The 17,677-nt window shown below is 37.3% G+C and overlaps 1 protein-coding gene across 6 annotated transcripts in view; it reads left to right on the top strand.

The window, feature by feature from the left end:
* fam49al (family with sequence similarity 49 member A, like) overlaps positions 1-15,826 on the top strand; it is a 32,546-nt gene extending 16,720 nt beyond the window's left edge. Inside the window, exons 2-12 of one of the 6 annotated variants that reach the window (XM_017455076.3) lie at positions 1,077-1,169; positions 6,155-6,235; positions 9,144-9,265; positions 9,588-9,693; positions 10,419-10,555; positions 10,705-10,782; positions 10,887-11,003; positions 11,140-11,219; positions 12,871-12,997; positions 13,550-13,620; positions 13,788-15,826. In XM_017455076.3, the coding sequence (XP_017310565.1) occupies positions 6,166-6,235; positions 9,144-9,265; positions 9,588-9,693; positions 10,419-10,555; positions 10,705-10,782; positions 10,887-11,003; positions 11,140-11,219; positions 12,871-12,997; positions 13,550-13,620; positions 13,788-13,851 (972 nt within the window). In that variant the 5' untranslated portion in view covers positions 1,077-1,169; positions 6,155-6,165 and the 3' untranslated portion in view covers positions 13,852-15,826. Of the gene's footprint in view, positions 1-1,076; positions 1,170-2,394; positions 2,664-6,154; positions 6,236-6,580; positions 6,661-9,143; positions 9,266-9,587; positions 9,694-10,418; positions 10,556-10,704; positions 10,783-10,886; positions 11,004-11,139; positions 11,220-12,870; positions 12,998-13,549; positions 13,621-13,787 lie in introns of those variants that run through there. The other 5 variants (XM_017455072.3, XM_017455074.3, XM_017455073.3 and 2 more) reach the window with 5 other exon arrangements.
* Positions 15,827-17,677: the final 1,851 nt, after the last annotated feature.

Below are 17,677 nucleotides of genomic sequence, written 5' to 3'. Positions count from 1 at the left end.
AGACTGTTGAAAGGTTTCCTATGCATCATGTAAGAGTGACATGGAAAAATCTATAATAACACTTATATATATATATATATATATATATATATATATATATATATATATATATATATATATATATATATATATATATATATATATATATACTGTTGGCAGGAGCTGCAGAGTTTAGAGAAGGTGCTTTTAGTGAGATGCGTATTTGAAACGGCCAGTAAACTAGACTTAGAGAACATCTAAGAGATTTCTTGCCAACTTTACATCTCCATTATTAACAAACTATTCTGGGCTATATTCCAGTATCAATTTGTTAATTGAGAAACTATGTCTTAGCACCTAAGTCTTCTTTCAACAAATGCACCATCTGTCTAAAAATAACTAAAAGCTTCTACATGTCAACACTGAATATTCATTTGAGTTGATTAGACTGCTCAAAAGCCAACAATAAATAATAAATTCCATTTCTTCAACGGATGCTCCTAATACATACAATACATACTGTACATACAGATAAAAATAAATAACTGATGTAATTCTAGATAAAAATATTCACAGTGCTAACAATACCCAAATATGTGTGTGTCAGCATGCATGTAATTTTTTTAGGGGAGCAAATGTCCCCATGAAGATAAGAACACATGCAAATTTTGTGGTTGCAGGGCCTTGTGAAGGAAAAAAAAAAGAACTTTTATTTGAAACACTTATATAGACAGAGTTGTTGAAGGTTTGGTGCAGGCATGGAGGATATTGGCTGGTCCCATGAAAAAAAACAGCTTGTTTACTGTTTATTTAAAAAAAAATTAAAAAAAATTAAAGTCCAAAAGTTTTCCTTTTGGTTAGAATTGCTGTGCTAATAATTATCTCAATGGTGGATTCCCACAAGAAGTGCTAGACAAAGGTACATGTGTGTCGCACCTCGGTTGGTTGGTGTTAGCACCCTGTGTCTCTGCAATACACCACAAAGTGGCTGGTGCTCAATCTACCTTTGTGTTTCTTGCTCACTTGCTATCTTTTTTCCAATCAATTTTTGGAAAAATAACACCAGCAAGAACAACATCTTGCTCTTTCTCCTTCAGGTGGTGGATGCTGATGCTGTGATACTGGCAGAGGAGCAGACAGGCCCCCAGTGGATGCAGTAAAGTGCTCTTGGAGGAAAATTGCAAGCAAAGGTATGAGTATGAAACTGGCCAGCTGTGGCCTGTGCTACTTTCTGTATTGAAGCCATATGGCACAAAGAATGAGGAAACAAGGATACTATACAGACAGATAATAAAACATAAAAACACAGAATGCATATGTCATTTGCATAATCTGCCTGTGTTGTGTCATAAAGTGTCTGCAGATAGGCCATAGCAACAAATCAAATCAACATGAATTTGAAATGTAGTGCATTTAAACAAAAGAAAACAAAACAACAAACAAAAACACACACACTTACACAGAAGCAATAAATAACGCACTAAATTCTAGAAATATATAGGCCTACATAAATGTAAAAAAAAAAAAAAAGAAAAAGAAACTGTGTGAAAATGAAACTGTGTGAAAATGAAATTTAATCATCATATATTTGGTTTATTGAAATCTAATAATAAGAAGTACTAGATACATTTGACTCTATTCAAAATACATGTCCTTGCTAAGATGTCATTCTTTTGCAGTGTAGTAACATCTTTGATCTATATAGTGCACTAATGTATAAACCACAGCATGGCTAGAGTGAAATGCAGGTGGTCCGGCAAGAGCAAGCATTTTGTTTGGTTTTAGGCAGAAGGCGTTTTCATTCTCACCACAGTTAGACAAAGCTGTGACTGCTGATCTAACTTCCTCTTTGCAAGGACCTTTCTCTCTGTACCTCACTACTAAATATATTTAAATGCAGAAATGAGGTGCCTACCATGTATACTTACTCATTTCACAAATGCTATATATGAGCCAAACATATAGCTGAGGGTTTAGACACTTTCTAGCACAACACTTAACCACAGAGCTACCGCCAGCTGCCACTGCACATCATACATTAATGATTTATCCTTTCCTAACATTGTATACAAACCATGCGTAAAAAAAAAATAATTCTAAAGGAAGAAAATGTACCATTGGAAGCTTTCAGAGATTGTTTTTTTTTTTTTTTTTTTTTTTTCATTGCGTAATCTAAATAGATGGCGAAGTTAGACAGAACTCTGTTTAGCAGACTTTTTTGTCCACAGGAAGTTGCTGTTAAAGTGTTCACATTCTAAACCCCAGGCCTAGTTTAGGGCATCCTCTGTAGCCCACACTCTTTTTTCATACAGTACCAAAAAATAACACGTCTATCAGCCTCTCTCTCTCTCTCTCTCTCTCTCTCTCTCTCTCTCTCTCTCTCACACACACACACACACACACACACATACACACCATGTGCCTTCAAATAGCAGTCAGAAAAGAGAAGTGTGAAAAGAACAGTGTCATGCTGGGTGCAAAGCCACTTCTGCACAAGTGCACAGCGTTTGTAAGGCTACATGACACACAGACTGACTGCTGGTAAACGCATGGTTCGGCAGATCTAAGGAACACCTCAGTGTCCAGAGGAGGAAGAGCGTGAGAAGGAAGAGGCACAGCACTGTTACAAGAGAGAACTAGAGCAAAACAAAGAAAGGTGGGAGAAGGCAAGCGTATGCTGGCTGGTAGGTGATAACAACAATAGATGTCATGATGTCCGTGTTATATTGAATTGTGAACTGCAGAGCAATAATTAACAGCTACGTTTTGCTGTGAAATTGTCTTGTATGACACAGAAGTGGTCGAGTTCACATTAGAGTCTAATGATTAGACTACGTCTCTCAGTCTCAGGTTGAAGTGGAGCAGTAATTCAAATAATTTTCTTACTTTGTGTTTTGATTAAATTTCTCTAATGAAAATGAAAAATACTTGCAAGAATAATTATATCACAGAGATTATTTTTGACCTGAAGAAATATTAACCAAGAAAAAAATATGATTTAGTATATGTACCATTACCTACAGTATAATCTCTTATTTGCCAGTGATTAATGTGAATATGAAATATACTGGGTATTTCCAGGTAAAATTGCAAATCATATGCTATAGAATCAAATTATTTGAACAACATAGGTCTATGGGGTATCCATTAAATAAGCAGTGAACAGAATATGTGGGATATTTGGTGGCTTCTCAACCTTCGTTCTATATTTGTTGAAATTTAGGAAACAACATGACATCCATGTAGCACCAGCCAGGTACACTGTAGCTCTGTAGCTCATGTGGCCCTTTGCTTGTAATAAGTACAGGCGAAAATGAGGAAGCATGTGGCTGATGAAAGTCCCAGCTAGAAAAGAGGGAGGGGGAGAAAGCTGAGCAATCCAGCCATGGAAACAGAGCTATACAGCTAGTTGCCAGGAGACGGGCAGTGATAAACCGGCTGGGAAACGCTATCTCTGTACTATGTGTGTGTGTGTGTGTGTGTGTGTGTATGTGTGTGTGTGTGTGTGTGTGTGTGGTGTGTGTGTGTACGCGCATGCCTTTAACCACTCTCTGCATCACTATTTGATGCACAATGTAAGGCTAGCTGCCATTTCAGATTTGTAAATGGAGTCTGTGAACACATCAAGCATATATTTTCAGTCTTTCCTTTTTGATGTGGCTGCAGTATGGAGATATGGTATTAAATCTCTGTGTGCTAATGATGTTTATATACATATGAAATGCTAATATGAAAAAGAAGTGAGGGCTTTTGGGGTTTCAAGTCAATTAGGGAGCCCTGCAGATATTTACTATCTTCTTGAGACACTTGAGCCTACATGTTAAATAGCCTTGTTAATTACACATAGTGATAAAGTGTAAAATATACGTTGGTAGCTGCTCTGCATTAGACTGAGAATCCAGTGAATTGTGAATCATGCGGTCTTCATGATAATGGATTAGATTATATTTTTACAGTAGATTTGTTGAGGGTTTTTAATGTTTTGTGATATACCGTATAAGGATGCAAACCACAGGCTTTCCACACGACGCAATACCCTTTCGATTCATAAGGCAACTATTCAATATTTGACAATAACACTGAATCTGCTACAGTATAATATTTGATATATATTACATATATATATGACACCACCATTGAATCTGCTGCAATATGATCTGATTCAATTTAACAAATTTGATTTGTTCAGAATCAGGGGTAGGCCTGTCGTTAGTTGGTGAATGATGATGATGTATATAAGGACTATTTTCAAGGTTCAGCATTGTGGACAAATTACTTATGTTACAAGTTAGCCAATTAAATTATGTACACATCAGTTTAAAAATAGAATTATTTTTAAGTTTTTTTTTTTTTTTTACATAAATGCATCAATCCAGTCATCTAAATATTACACCCATAATAGTACATGAGCTAAATCACCTGTAATCTACTCCCATAAATACGTTATTATTATGCATATTAAGATTTTTGTGTAAACACAAAGTTTTTAGGCATCTGGTGGTGCTCAGAGCACACATGAGAACCAATGGGAATAACAGATAGATTCACATTCATTTAAACCAAGTAATTATAAGATAAAATAAGATTTAAAATGTCATGTGTAAAAGACTGGAATTTTCATGAGGGGATGTAAACTACAGTTATAAGGCACTAGCAAGATTCCATGTGGTATGGTGTATTACTTTCATTTGAGTGGGGAAAAAAAATGTAATGTTTCAGTCTCACCCCTTTGTAACTGGCCTACTTTCAACATTTTTGTGTAGAGTTATTGAAACCCAGGTATGATAGACTTACTGTATTTTATAAGTACATATATTTTCAGTTCTGGCCATACTGAGAGCTGTGCAATGAAAGGGGCATATGTAAGGACTCTTAAATAGGCCCTAACATTTTTGAGCTTGAAATCATTAAAACTTGTCATTGTGTTATAACTATAGGATGCATGTGATTCATTATTTCAGATTAGCTAGATAGCTGCTGCTTATTTTGCTAGAAAACAACAGAACATGTTAACAAGGTAAGATGCAAGATTTTAGCAGGCTTTATGAAAACAGGAGAAATGCTGGGAACTAAAAGCAAATTATTCTGGAGTGCTAACATAGATTTACCAGTAGTTAAGTCAAAATATCATTACTTCACTGAATGAATGAGAAAAGGTATTTCACTTTTTTACAATCCCAATTCCAAAAAAGTTGTTTTTTGCAGATTAGTGAACCTCTGCCCATCTTTACGTCTGAAAGACTCTGCCTCTCTCAGATACTATTTTTATATCCAATCACGTTACTGACCTGTTGCCAATTAACCTCAAGCTGCTATTTCGTTTTAGTAACACTTACTTTTCCAGCCTTTTGTTGCCCTCGTCTGAGACTTTTCTGAGACGTGTTGCAGCCATGAAATTCAAACTTACCTTGTTTTTTCTTAAAATGGTACATTTCCTCAGTTTAAATATCTAATATGGTTTCTATGTTCTATTATGAATAACATACAGGTTTATAAGATTTGCAAATCATTGCATTCTGTTTTTAATTACATTTATTTACATTTTACACAGCGTCCCAAATTTTTGGAATTTGGCTTGTACACCGAAGCTTTGAGTTTTTTGTTCTAGCATATTTCTACACAATGATTTACATTTGCATCAACATACTGCAAATCAAACCTAATTGGACATTGGATATAAATTGGAAATCTGATTGGATGTTTCTTGTGTCACACTGATCTTTTCTAAGACCTTTATGCATTGATTAACATTACCATTTGGGAAATTTCTGAACCTTGTGAACAGCTGTGTATATAAATACAAACTGACCTTATTTTGATGTCCTGTGCAGCTAAAGATGTTACATTGTAAAGATAATTTGCCAATTCAGCACTGTTTATGCTCAATGTAAATCAGGTACTGGAAACCAAAAAGGTGAATATCATAATATTTGTTTTTTAAAAATCTAGATCCAGTTTAAAGAGATACATTAATGTATTAATATAACTCTTTAATGCTCACAGAATTAGCAGATTTCCAAATTTATACATATAATTTTTGACCAAACATTGGGTGGCATGGCTCTTGCATAAGTTATGCAACTATAGTTCTGAGGTGAAAACTTGGCTTATGAACTACTCATAAAACAGGTTATGTTCCCTTGTACTGTATGCATCTGTTGTCTCCCTTGCCCAGGTTTGCCAGCCATGGGGAACCTCATTAAGGTCCTTGGCAAGGATTTAGAGAACTGTCCACATTTTTTTCTGGACTTTGAAAGTAAGTGCTTGTTGCTGTGTGGTGTGTTATGTCTCAGTGTGTGTAAGAGCTCGGGGTGGATGTGCTGAGGTTGGAGAATGGATGGATTGGAGGAGGTTCTGTGGGTGCTTGCACTTGTTTTGAGAAATAAGAATGGAGCAGGGAGGAAGAGTTTTATTGTTACACCATGACATCACACCAAATGCCCCAGTCTTCCTGGTCTTTGTCAACACTTTTGAATCCATTCCATCCACACCCTATGCCTTGTATATGCCCCTGATGTCACACATATCTGTATACACACACACCACACAGATCTCCATGACCCTCCATCACCCACACATGTCTCCCTTCTTTCTGTTCCAGGGGGCTCATGGGGAATCTCCTGAAAGTGCTGGCTTGCGCCGAACTTGAGCATGGCCCAATAGTTTTCCTTGACTTTGAACGTGAGCTCATCAGCTTCTTATTTTTTGAGTTTTGTTTCTTTATTTTCTTAGCGCTGTTCATCCCCATCTGCGTCCATCACAGCTTTCATTTCCTCTTTTCCCTCTGTTCCTCTATTTATACATAAATTGCTGGCATTCAATAGTTTCAATGTGCAAAACCCTCCTATTTCCAAGTTTAGCATGATACAAAATCCTTTGTAATATCTCAGGAATGCCATGCATATATTGAAAGATATGCAATATAAACCCATCTAATGTCATTTCTCCTTCTTTCTCCTCATTATTGGTCTATGATTGTGCATATGCCCATGTTATTTGTTCGTCTGTCGGTCAGGGTGTGTGTGTGTGTGTGTGTGTGTGTGTGTGTGTGTGTGTGTGTGTGTGTGTGTGTGTGTGTGTGTGTGTGTGTGTGTGTGTGTGTGTGTGTGTGTGTGTGTGTGTGTGTGTGTGTGTGTGTGTGTGTGTGTGTGTGTGTGTGTAGTTATCAAGGTGGTGTGACTGAATGAGTGAGAGAAGCACGCATGTTAATGTGTATGAACTAAGGAAGTGGGAATTTCCATTTCTCTGTTCACTTTTTAACTCTTATCCTTCCCAAATAGCTCCTCCTTTTTCTGAAACCTCCAGTCTTTTACCAGCTCCACTTTAACATTTCCTCTCTGGTGTTTTACTAACTTCATGTGCACAAGTACCCAATGAGCTCAAACAGGCTGCTATCCAATAACACTCAGCAAATATTCAGTTCTAATGATGTGATATACAATGACACAGCTTAAACCCTTGTACATAAAGCAAATTACTAAATTACTGTCTAATAGTGTAGGTGAGATAGAGGTTTGTGTTATGGTTATTTAGAATGTAAGTAACCATAAAGCACTTTGAAAGGAGAACATGGGCAGCAGCCTGTTCTGCTCTGTACTTTACTATTTCTGATGCAACAGGGAATGGCCACCTCTGTCACAGTTCTTGGTTTCCTTTCTCACAATCCCAGTGATTCAGCAGCTGAAGGAACATAATACAATTTACTGCTGTCAAATGAATTCATTTTATTTGACATAAAATTGACACTTGCCAATGTGTATACTAGGTACAGGTAATCTAATCAAATCTGCATCCAATGCCAGTACCACACTGCAAAATGCAATCCTAATTGATGTTTAAAATTTGAGAGACCCCAGATACAATGACTGATTTTTATGCCTTGGCTTGTCTTAGCCATTAAACTCCACCAACTGTAAGTCTTTCCCAGAATACACCACACAGCTTCAACAACAACAACAAAAATATCAGATTAAAACAAAAAAACAAAACAAAACAAAACGACAACAACAACAAAAAAACAGGGACAATTAGTCAGTGTAAATAGTAAAATATTAAAAATCTGAAAATTGTTTATGATCAACTTAATTGATTCTAATGGCATGAATTGTCCACAAAATTGGACCAGTTATCCTCTAGCATGGCCAAGAATAATGAAACTAATGGTTTAGTTAAACAAACGTAGTTCTCTTGTAGTACATATGTCAGAGCTATGTATAAACAACCATAGACAAAATAGATAACATGTATTCTGATAACTAATACAAAGTTAGATGACTAGGACAATCATATTTAGTGTGCATAACAGGTTGTGTGTATGCCTAGGGAAGGCACTGTGGTACAAACATGTACAACTGTCCAAACAGGCACAGATGGAGACATACAGAATCAGAAAGAGATGGCAATACTATAATATGCTATGGCACACATCAGAAATACAGAATCTTATACGATCTCACACACTTTAAGCCACTTGTGAGATATTTTAACTGGGCTAAAATACACATCAAATGTATCAAATCCTTGTTTCTACTTCTTATTACAAGTGAAAAATCTGTAAATTGCAAATAAACTATACTGGCACCAATAAATAGAGTGCAGATAACTGAACAGTGGTGGTACAGTGTTTCTGTGATGTCCCTGTTTAGTCACAACAAGCTCAGAATCTCAAATGTGTCTGCTCATTCAATCACGAGTCCCTTGAAAGCTATTTCAACTACAGTAAGCCTTCCAATATACTTAAATGTATATCCTAAATCCTAAATGTATTTTATAGACTCGGAAATAACACCATAGTTATTACCAAATTAATCCATGTGGATTTAAAAAAAAATAAATAAAAAATCTCTGACTCAGTGCCTTTGGACGGAACACTGTGTTTGAGATGATAATATTACAATCAAAGTATGAAGTAATTATCCTCCATCAGGGTCAGGAACTGGGTGTGGTACTTGGTTTGCTGCCATTTCTGTAAATCAATAGTAATGAGACTACATGGCTAGTTAAACTTTAAATTATTGAGTTTCAAGGAGAAAGGAACACATACAAGGCTGTGGCTGACAGAGGTGCTAAATTATCCAGAAGAACCAGTAAGAACATTGGCTGTGTTAGACTTTAATCTACATTGATGTCCATGAATTAACACTGGGACCATGTTTGATCTGTAGATGCCCAGCCCACAGAGGCGGAGACGGCCGTTTGGAATCAAGTCAGCGCCGTTCTGGAGGAGGCTCATGGTATCCTAGCAGAGTTGCAGTCCTACAGTGGAGCAGGGCAAGAGATAAGAGAGGTGAGCGCATGTCCCAAGAGTAAGCAGATCTCAGCCACAGCTGGAAATCTACTATTTAATTCTGCTTTATGAATAAATATTTTCTAATAGATTGGTTTAATAGGTTTGGTTGCATATGTTTGCATAGTACCAATGGGTACTTGGGGGTTTATTCAGCTGTGAAAACTCTCAGATCCTGTAGATCAAAGCTTGCAGCCAGTGGAAGCTAATTTACAGAAAGAAGAAAGGATCAGTGCTGATGTCTTTCATTCTAACTGTATTTACTCACACTGGTTTGTCAATTCTAACGCTTGGTCTAAATTTTGTTTGTTCTTTTCCTCAGGCTATTCAGAACCCCAATGACCTCCAGCTTCAGGAAAAAGCCTGGAACGCTGTGTGCCCCCTGGTGGCCAAGCTGAAGCGATTCTATGAATTTTCGCTCAGGTTAGGTGAGTAGGTATCCAGAGAATTTTTTTATTATTTATTTATTTAGCAATTTTTTTTACGATGAAAGGATAAGAAGGGTTGCATGACATGGCCAGCACTTTAGCCAACAAGGCAGCAGTGTGCAAAGACACTAGCAGCATGTACCTTCCCTCTGGCACAGATGAAAGATTTTTCACAGAAGAGTCGCCATGGCTACCGCATCCGGCAGAGTGTAAAGGATACAGAGCTTCCATGTCCCGTGCATGGCAGGATGAGAATTTTGCAGATTCAGAGGCTAATACAGCTAGCTTAACACTTCTCCCTTGACTATGCTGACGAGCCAATAACACAGCAATAAATCTGTGTCATGGGAATGCACCTGACTCAGGAGAAACTTAACACACACCAAGTCAATGAAATGATGACTGCATGAAAAAAAAAAAAAAAAAAAACAAGCATGCTTCTCAACATATCCAGGTCTTCATTCTCTACATCTCTTGTATCCAGGGCTCTGATAACAGCTCAAGAGGTTTTGAGTTTCTCATCAAACCTCCAGATAAAGATATTGGCTTCTTATTTATAGAAGCGCTGCTGCATATTTCATGAGGAGAAGGGATGGTTTCTCTTGAGACATGTTAAAGCATGCTAAAGACATTAATGGACACAGCATGTGTCAATATGGCAGAAAGTAAGGTATGAAAAATATTTAAACAATATATTTTCTGATTGTGTGACGTTATTGTTCCAGAAAATGCCCTGCGCAGCCTGTTGGAAGCACTGACGAGCCCACCGTATGCTCCCATGCAGCACCTGGAGAGGGAACAGGCTCTGGCTAAACAGTTTGCAGAGATCTTGCACTTCACTCTCAGCTTTGACGAACTAAAGGTGAGATTGATGCACAGCATGCGGTTTACTTGGTGTGCTTTGTCAATGATGTGAAGTTGATCTAATGTGTAATAAATAGCAATTTTTACAGCACTAACAACAGGCTGTGTTTATCAGATGTTCTGAACAAATTGTCCTGTCTCCCCTAGATGACAAATCCAGCCATTCAGAATGACTTTAGTTACTACAGGAGGACCATAAGCAGGAATCGACTGAACAATCAGCAGGTGCTGTGCCAAAATAAACATTCAACCTGAAGTCTGGACACTTTGGCATGCACATACACACTCATGTCCACTATCTGAGCAACTGATATTTATCTCCCCTGCAGTTAGAGGCAGAGAATGAGGTCAATAACGAAATGGCCAATCGGATGTCTTTGTTTTACGCGGAAGCGACACCCATGCTGAAAACCTTGAGCAATGCCACAACTAAGTTTGTGTCAGAGGCAAGTATATTGAACTGCTTTGGAGCAATGGTTTGAACTGTATAGATAATTTTATCTTTTAAAAAATAATGTATTGAAAAACAGCCCTCTGGGGACTTTCACTGGTATTGCATTACCCATGTTATGTATATTGCAGAACAAGACTTTACCTATTGAAGACACCACAGATTGCCTGAGCACTATGGCCTGCGTGTGCCGGGTCATGCTGGAGACTCCGTAAGTTCTGTCTTTTTAAGAAACCCCACACAAATATTCCCTGGTCCAGTCATTATTTTAGTTAGAAAGGACCAAATGTAAGGAAAGATAGAGAATTTCAACCACAGAAGGAAAACTGTAGGGGGGAAAATGACCAGGATGATAACACATAAACAAACAATTATTGGAAATAATGAATGGAAATAAATTGGAACAGCATCATATTTTTTTGTAGCACTAAAAAGAAATGTACAGTGCTTTGCATTAGTATTCAACCTCTTTGAATTTTTCCATTTTATAATGTTACAACCCAATATTGAAATGGACATATTTGGGATTATTACCATTTATTTGACACATTATACTGTATCTAAGAGTTCTCTATTAGGTGCAATTATTTTTATTGTGAGAAAGGTTAATTAAACAAAACAATAGACATTTGTTGATTATATGAGCATTCACCCCTTCCCCACCCCAACCCCTGCCAATTCTTCTTGCCAAAATTGTTCAAGCTCTGTTAGACCTGATGGAGATTGTTAGTGAACAGCAGTGTTTACGTCTTGCCACATTCTCAATCAGATTGATGCCTGAGACTTCAATGGGCCATTTTAAAACCTTCAAGTTCTTAGTTTTCAACCATTGAAATGTAGCTTTTAGGATCATTGTCCTGATGGACGGTGAGCCTCCTCAGCAGTCTAAGGTCTCTTGTAGACTGAAACACAGATTTTTCTAGGAGTGCGCTGTATTTGACTCAGTCCTTCTTGCCCTCAACCCTGACCCAGAGTTTCCCAGGTTCGGCTATTGAAAAGCATCCCCACAACTTGCTGCTACCACCACCATGCTTCAATGTGAGGATTGTGCGCTCATGGTGATAAGCTTTATTGAGTTTCTGCCAAATATAGCGATTTGTGCCAAGGCCCAAAATTTTGGTCTCATCAGACCAGAGAACATTTTTCCACATTCTTCAATATGGCTTTTGGCAATAATTCAATATTTTGGGCTGTTTTGTGTAGACTCATGATATAATAAAGGTTGTAAATCAAAGTAGGGAAAAGTCAGGCAAATACTTGCTTGACATTGTAAATACTGTAAAATATTGAAAGAACTTGAAAGCACTGTGCTGCTTCAGAATTCTCACTAATTTTGCACACGACCGGGATTAAATGGTTCGATTAATGGATTGCACTGAAATTAAAAACCATGAAATCTTTCCTCCAGGTTATCTGAGATTGTTTTTCTCCAGCTAGCTGGCTAAAATTTTGGTTAATTATGGCTAAATAACAGGTACTGCTAACAGTTGCTATCAATACTTTTAGCTTGCCACTTAAACATCAATTAACTTATTGTTGATAGCTCCATAACTATATAATAGGCTACTGTAATATTTTTGGGCCACAACCAACTCCAACACAGAGTAATAATTCCTTTTTTCCTGAAAACCAAATGAATTACACTAAGACAAAATTCTCGGCATCATACAAAACCATTTGTAGAACATATTGTATGGATCCACTTGGACAGCAAATTTAATTAACCTGCTAAAAATAATGATTACTGACACATTCATCTAGATTTCAATCTTGTCTAAATCAGTCTTCATTAGCTAAAATAAAGGCCAATGTGTACAATGAGTAAAATGAAGATGAATCTAACTGTTGTTCTATGTGTCTAGGGAATACCGGTGTCGTTTCACCAACACAGACACTATGCTGTTCTGCATGCGTGTTATGGTGGGCGTCATTATTCTCTACGATCACGTTCACCCCGTGGGTGCCTTCGCTAAAACCTCCAAGATTGATGTAAGACACACCTTAATTTTTTTATTTTTTTTTATTTTTTGAGCTGCAAATACATTATGGTTTTGTTTCTACAATTATCAATTCACTTATTCAACTTTTAGAAAAAATAGTTGAGTCTAGAAGCCTAAAGTGTTTTTCAGTTGGGGAAACCAATAAAGGTTCTATGTGGAACCCTAGAAGCAAAGATTTCAGTTTTAGAGAAGGTTCCAGGTAGAGCACTTTTAGGAAGCCAAAAACCCTTAACTATCCAAATCCCTTATTCCTAAGAGTATACTTGCATAGTAATGTAGGGTAACAGCTTTTGTGTGTGTGTGTGTGTGTGTGTGTGTGTGTGTGTGTGTGTGTGTGTGTGTGTGTGTGTGTCAGAATCGGTTATTCAGGAACAGAAAGGTGTGTTCACTGTCACAGTAGGAGTAATGATCAGAAGAAGTTGACCTTTCTCTAAAACAGAGTGTGTGTGTGTGTGTGTGTGTGTGTGTGTGTGTGTGTGTGTGTGTGTGTGTGTGTGTGTGTGTGTGTGTGTGTGTGTGTGTGTGTGTGTGTGTGGTGCAGATGAAGGGCTGCATCAAGGTGTTGAAAGAGCAGCCTTCAAACAGCGTGGAGGGACTGCTGAATGCACTGAGGTGAGTAGGAATGTATGGCTCATGTGTGTGCAATATATTTTTTTTACTAATGAAAATAACAGACACATGCTTTTCAAATATTATTGTGAGATTACATGTTTCTGCCATGAAATTGTAAAAAGAAGACCTGTTTTTTACTTGGCATTTAACTCTCCGTTCATCTTAAGGTATACAACAAGACATCTAAATGATGACAGCACCTCCAAACAAATCCGTGCTCTGCTTCAATGAGGGGAGATGCCAAGAGAGCGATGAAATCGAGCGAGTATGAGAAAATGAAACAGATGAAGAAGGAAGTTGTTGTTAAAGAACAAAGTATGAAGGCTGGAAGTTTTTGGGTGACACACCCTTAGGAACCTGTCTGTTTACATGAATGAAATGCAAAATGTCAATTTCAAAACCCTAAATAGGGAAAAATGGAAAAAGTATATATAATATATTGTCAGTTGTTCATCATGTCTTTGATTTTGTAAAAATCATGAAAAGAGATTATAGAAATATATATATATATGTAGGTATATATAAAAAAAAAAAAAAAAAGCTGAAACAGAACCATGGCTTACCAGATGAGAACGTTTAAGAAGAAAATGCATATATTAAAGCCCTATGATCAGAAACAAAAAACAACAAGTAAGCTCCATATAACTATGATTCTGCAGATTATTTTTGCACATAGATAATCCCCTTAATAATTATAAAGATTTTGAAAATGGCTTCACATTGTATAGTGTATAGTGTGTATAGTGCCGCTCAGTCTCCGTGCATTTAACTTCCATTTGATTTTTAAAACCCTCGCCTCTTCATCTACACCCTGCTTCTTCCACTGCATTCTGCAGGAGTATTTTAATACTGCACTCCCTTTCCAAGTTTCAGTTACAAAGTCAATTCGTGAATCATGCCATGCTATTTCTTCAGAACTCAGTACCTATAAAACAAGAGACTTGCATTGCTGTATATACTCGAAAAGCACAGGTTAAGGATTTTTGTTTGACTTATTCACTAGTGCTGTACAGCAATACTGAAATAACATAATAACTGCAAAAGCAGTACAGAATAAGCTGTTTTGTGCCAGTATAGAACAAATAGTGAACAGTTCATGGACAAAACAAAAGGCCTTAGTGAGACGGACATGTAAGGCACTGATTTGGGAATTGTTCTGCTTTGATAAAGTACATGAGAAGGAATTCTAAGAAAGCCATGAAACTCGATTTCAGAAGCCACTCACATTTCACTCAGTACTGTAGCTACTTTCTCTGCAACCATCTCATTTGAGGACCTGTAGTTTGTCAGAGGAGTGCATTACATATCGAGTGAACTACAGGTCCCAAATAATCAGCCGCTTAACACCAACCTCCTAGCAGTACAAGATTAAAACACACCCTTATGGTGTGTTAAACTTACTGAACAGAAATACTGGCAAATCCGACCATGACACTGCCTATTAGTGAACTCAAGTTGAAGTTCTGGGCACATGTATTCTTATAGAAAACTGGAAATCAATCATTGTTACTTACACTCACTTACGCACACAAACACACAAACACACACGTACACACACACACACACACACACACACACACACACACAGAGGGCCTACAGCTGAAAAAATGCAGAATGTTTTGGTGTAAATAATTGAATAAGCGGAGGATTTTCCACCAGCCATCTAAAAGGCCATGGAACTGATGCGCTTAAAGTCAACTAGAGAATGTTTCTTTTAGTAAGATGCAATTAAAAAAAACAAAAACAAAAAAAACAATCATGTCATAAATGAGTGAGTATTTAAAAAAAAGAAATTGTTTAATGAAATTAAGATGCAACAAACGCAGTGTTGTATTTCGATGTCTATAGCCCTTAGTTTAACTTAATTTGATCTGACAGTATATTTTTTATACAGGGGTATGTTCACAAACATATTCTGTATAAATAAATAGGTGGCATGCTGTACAACTTCAGATGAAATTGTGTAAATACGGTGTTTTTATTCATTTTCAAATGTTCAGTGACTGATTTGGGTGTGTGTTGTGTCTAAGAAACCTTGCATTTGGCTTGGACTATTGGACTTGCTGTAGTCATAGGTTCCAGCTCTTCAACTTCATACTGGCGGAGAACGTAATGGGCATATTGGATCAGGGAGGGAGGGGGCTGTCCATTTGCTTGTTATTTTGTACATTTTGTGCAACAATAAACTTGTCATTTATTAAGTTCAGTTTTGTTTGTGATCTTCTGCTCACTTCCTCTGGAATACAGACATGAATGAAACCACTGTAGCATTGTAGCATAAATATCACATTGCTCTGCTGCATTATGAATGGAGCCAATGTGGAATTAATCACTATTTCATTTGAACAATAACCCTTAGTTTACACTAGCAAACATCAACATGATAGCTGCCCAAATATTTCTGTTCATATGTGCAACACGAAGTTGCCATTTCAGAGATAGCAGCAAACAACAAAGCAGCAGCACATCGAGTGACATTTCCATCGAGAGTTTCCTAATTCTATGCAAATTAATGTGGTAAAGAAACTAGTTCTTTGATAAGTGAATGATCTATGATTAGCTACTACCATATCTTCTCAGAAATAAAGAAATGCTGGATAGTAGAGCAGTGGCAGCTCATTCATGGGGCAGGTGGTGAAGAACCCTGCCTTATATATCAGCCATTCAACAAATTAACATTCATAATTGTCCTCTTTCACAACTCCATACATTTTAAACTCCACTGAAATAATGGTTACCTCTTATTAGTAACCATCCATGTATTTTCCATACCGCTTATCTTACACAGGGTCGAGTGGGGATCCTGGAGTCTATCCCAGGGAGCTCAGGGCACAAGCTGGGGGACACGCTGGGCAGGTTGCCAACCCAACACAGGGCACAATCGCACACACATTCACACACTACAGATAACTTGGAAATGCCAACCAGCATACAACGCATGTCTGTGGACTGGGGGAGGAAACCAGAGTACTCAGAGGAAACCTCAAAATCACAGGGAGAAAATGCAAACTCTGCACACACATGGTGGAGGTGGGCTTCAAACCACCAACCTCAGAGGCGTGAGGCAAATGTGCTATTTGACAGATATAAACCGATGTTCCTTTGATTTGCTTGCCTTTCTAGATGTTCTGCAGTTGTGGTGCAGCAGTTTACTTTACATATACGTGTATATATAGTTATTATAACACATAGTGATCAAAACTACAACAAGTGCTAATAGAGGGCCATTGGGGCATTAATCAATCTGCCCCATGCTCATGGTAGGAGCAGCAGACAGGACAGGACAATTGTTGCCAAATTAGGCTACTTAAAAAATTACCCTGGGGAGCCAAGATCTTGTTTTATAGCAAATAATCAGAATTAAATCTAATAAATTTCCACAAACAAAGTGTAAGTGCATACACTATGCCTAAATTTGTCTCCCTTTTCCAGTGCTGCTGATGTAGGGTTACAGTGTATAATTTTTAATATTTGTTATGTTATCATAATAATAATAATAATAATAATAATGTTATCATAATATTTAATGTTGGCATCAACAACAAAGCAAACAAAAGTCATTCACTGTTAGTGAGAGCAGCATTTTTCAGCAACAGGAGGCAAAGCAGCCATTAGTGGCATCTCATCTAGATTTATTGCCTCATGGGCATATTTAACTATAAGTGACACTGAAAAAAAGTACATTGAGTGCATTGTACACATGAACTAAAAAAAAGATGCTTTTGTGGCCTCTCCAAGGGTTCATAATAACTGGTTGAACCATAAAATGCTTATAAAATTGCTTTTTTAAAATCTTCCTTGACTTTACCTGTATATCACCAGAGGACAGTACAATTCATGTATTGGATGAGCAAAGGCAAGTTCAAGTCATACACATCACATGGTTACATATGCATGAGCAATATTACTGTATTGCTGTTCACAGTGATACCACATTTTAATGTTGGCTGTGATATTGACATGTTAAAACAGGTGAAATACCCACAAGGGGGCAGTAGAGTATTAAGAAACCATGCGAATATGACGCTATACTCAAGCATAGAATCTTAAAACTGTC

This window comes from Ictalurus punctatus, chromosome 24 (genome assembly GCF_001660625.3).
Source record: "Ictalurus punctatus breed USDA103 chromosome 24, Coco_2.0, whole genome shotgun sequence".
NCBI lineage: Eukaryota > Metazoa > Chordata > Actinopteri > Siluriformes > Ictaluridae > Ictalurus > Ictalurus punctatus.
This window is presented reverse-complemented; position numbering and strand designations above follow the sequence as displayed.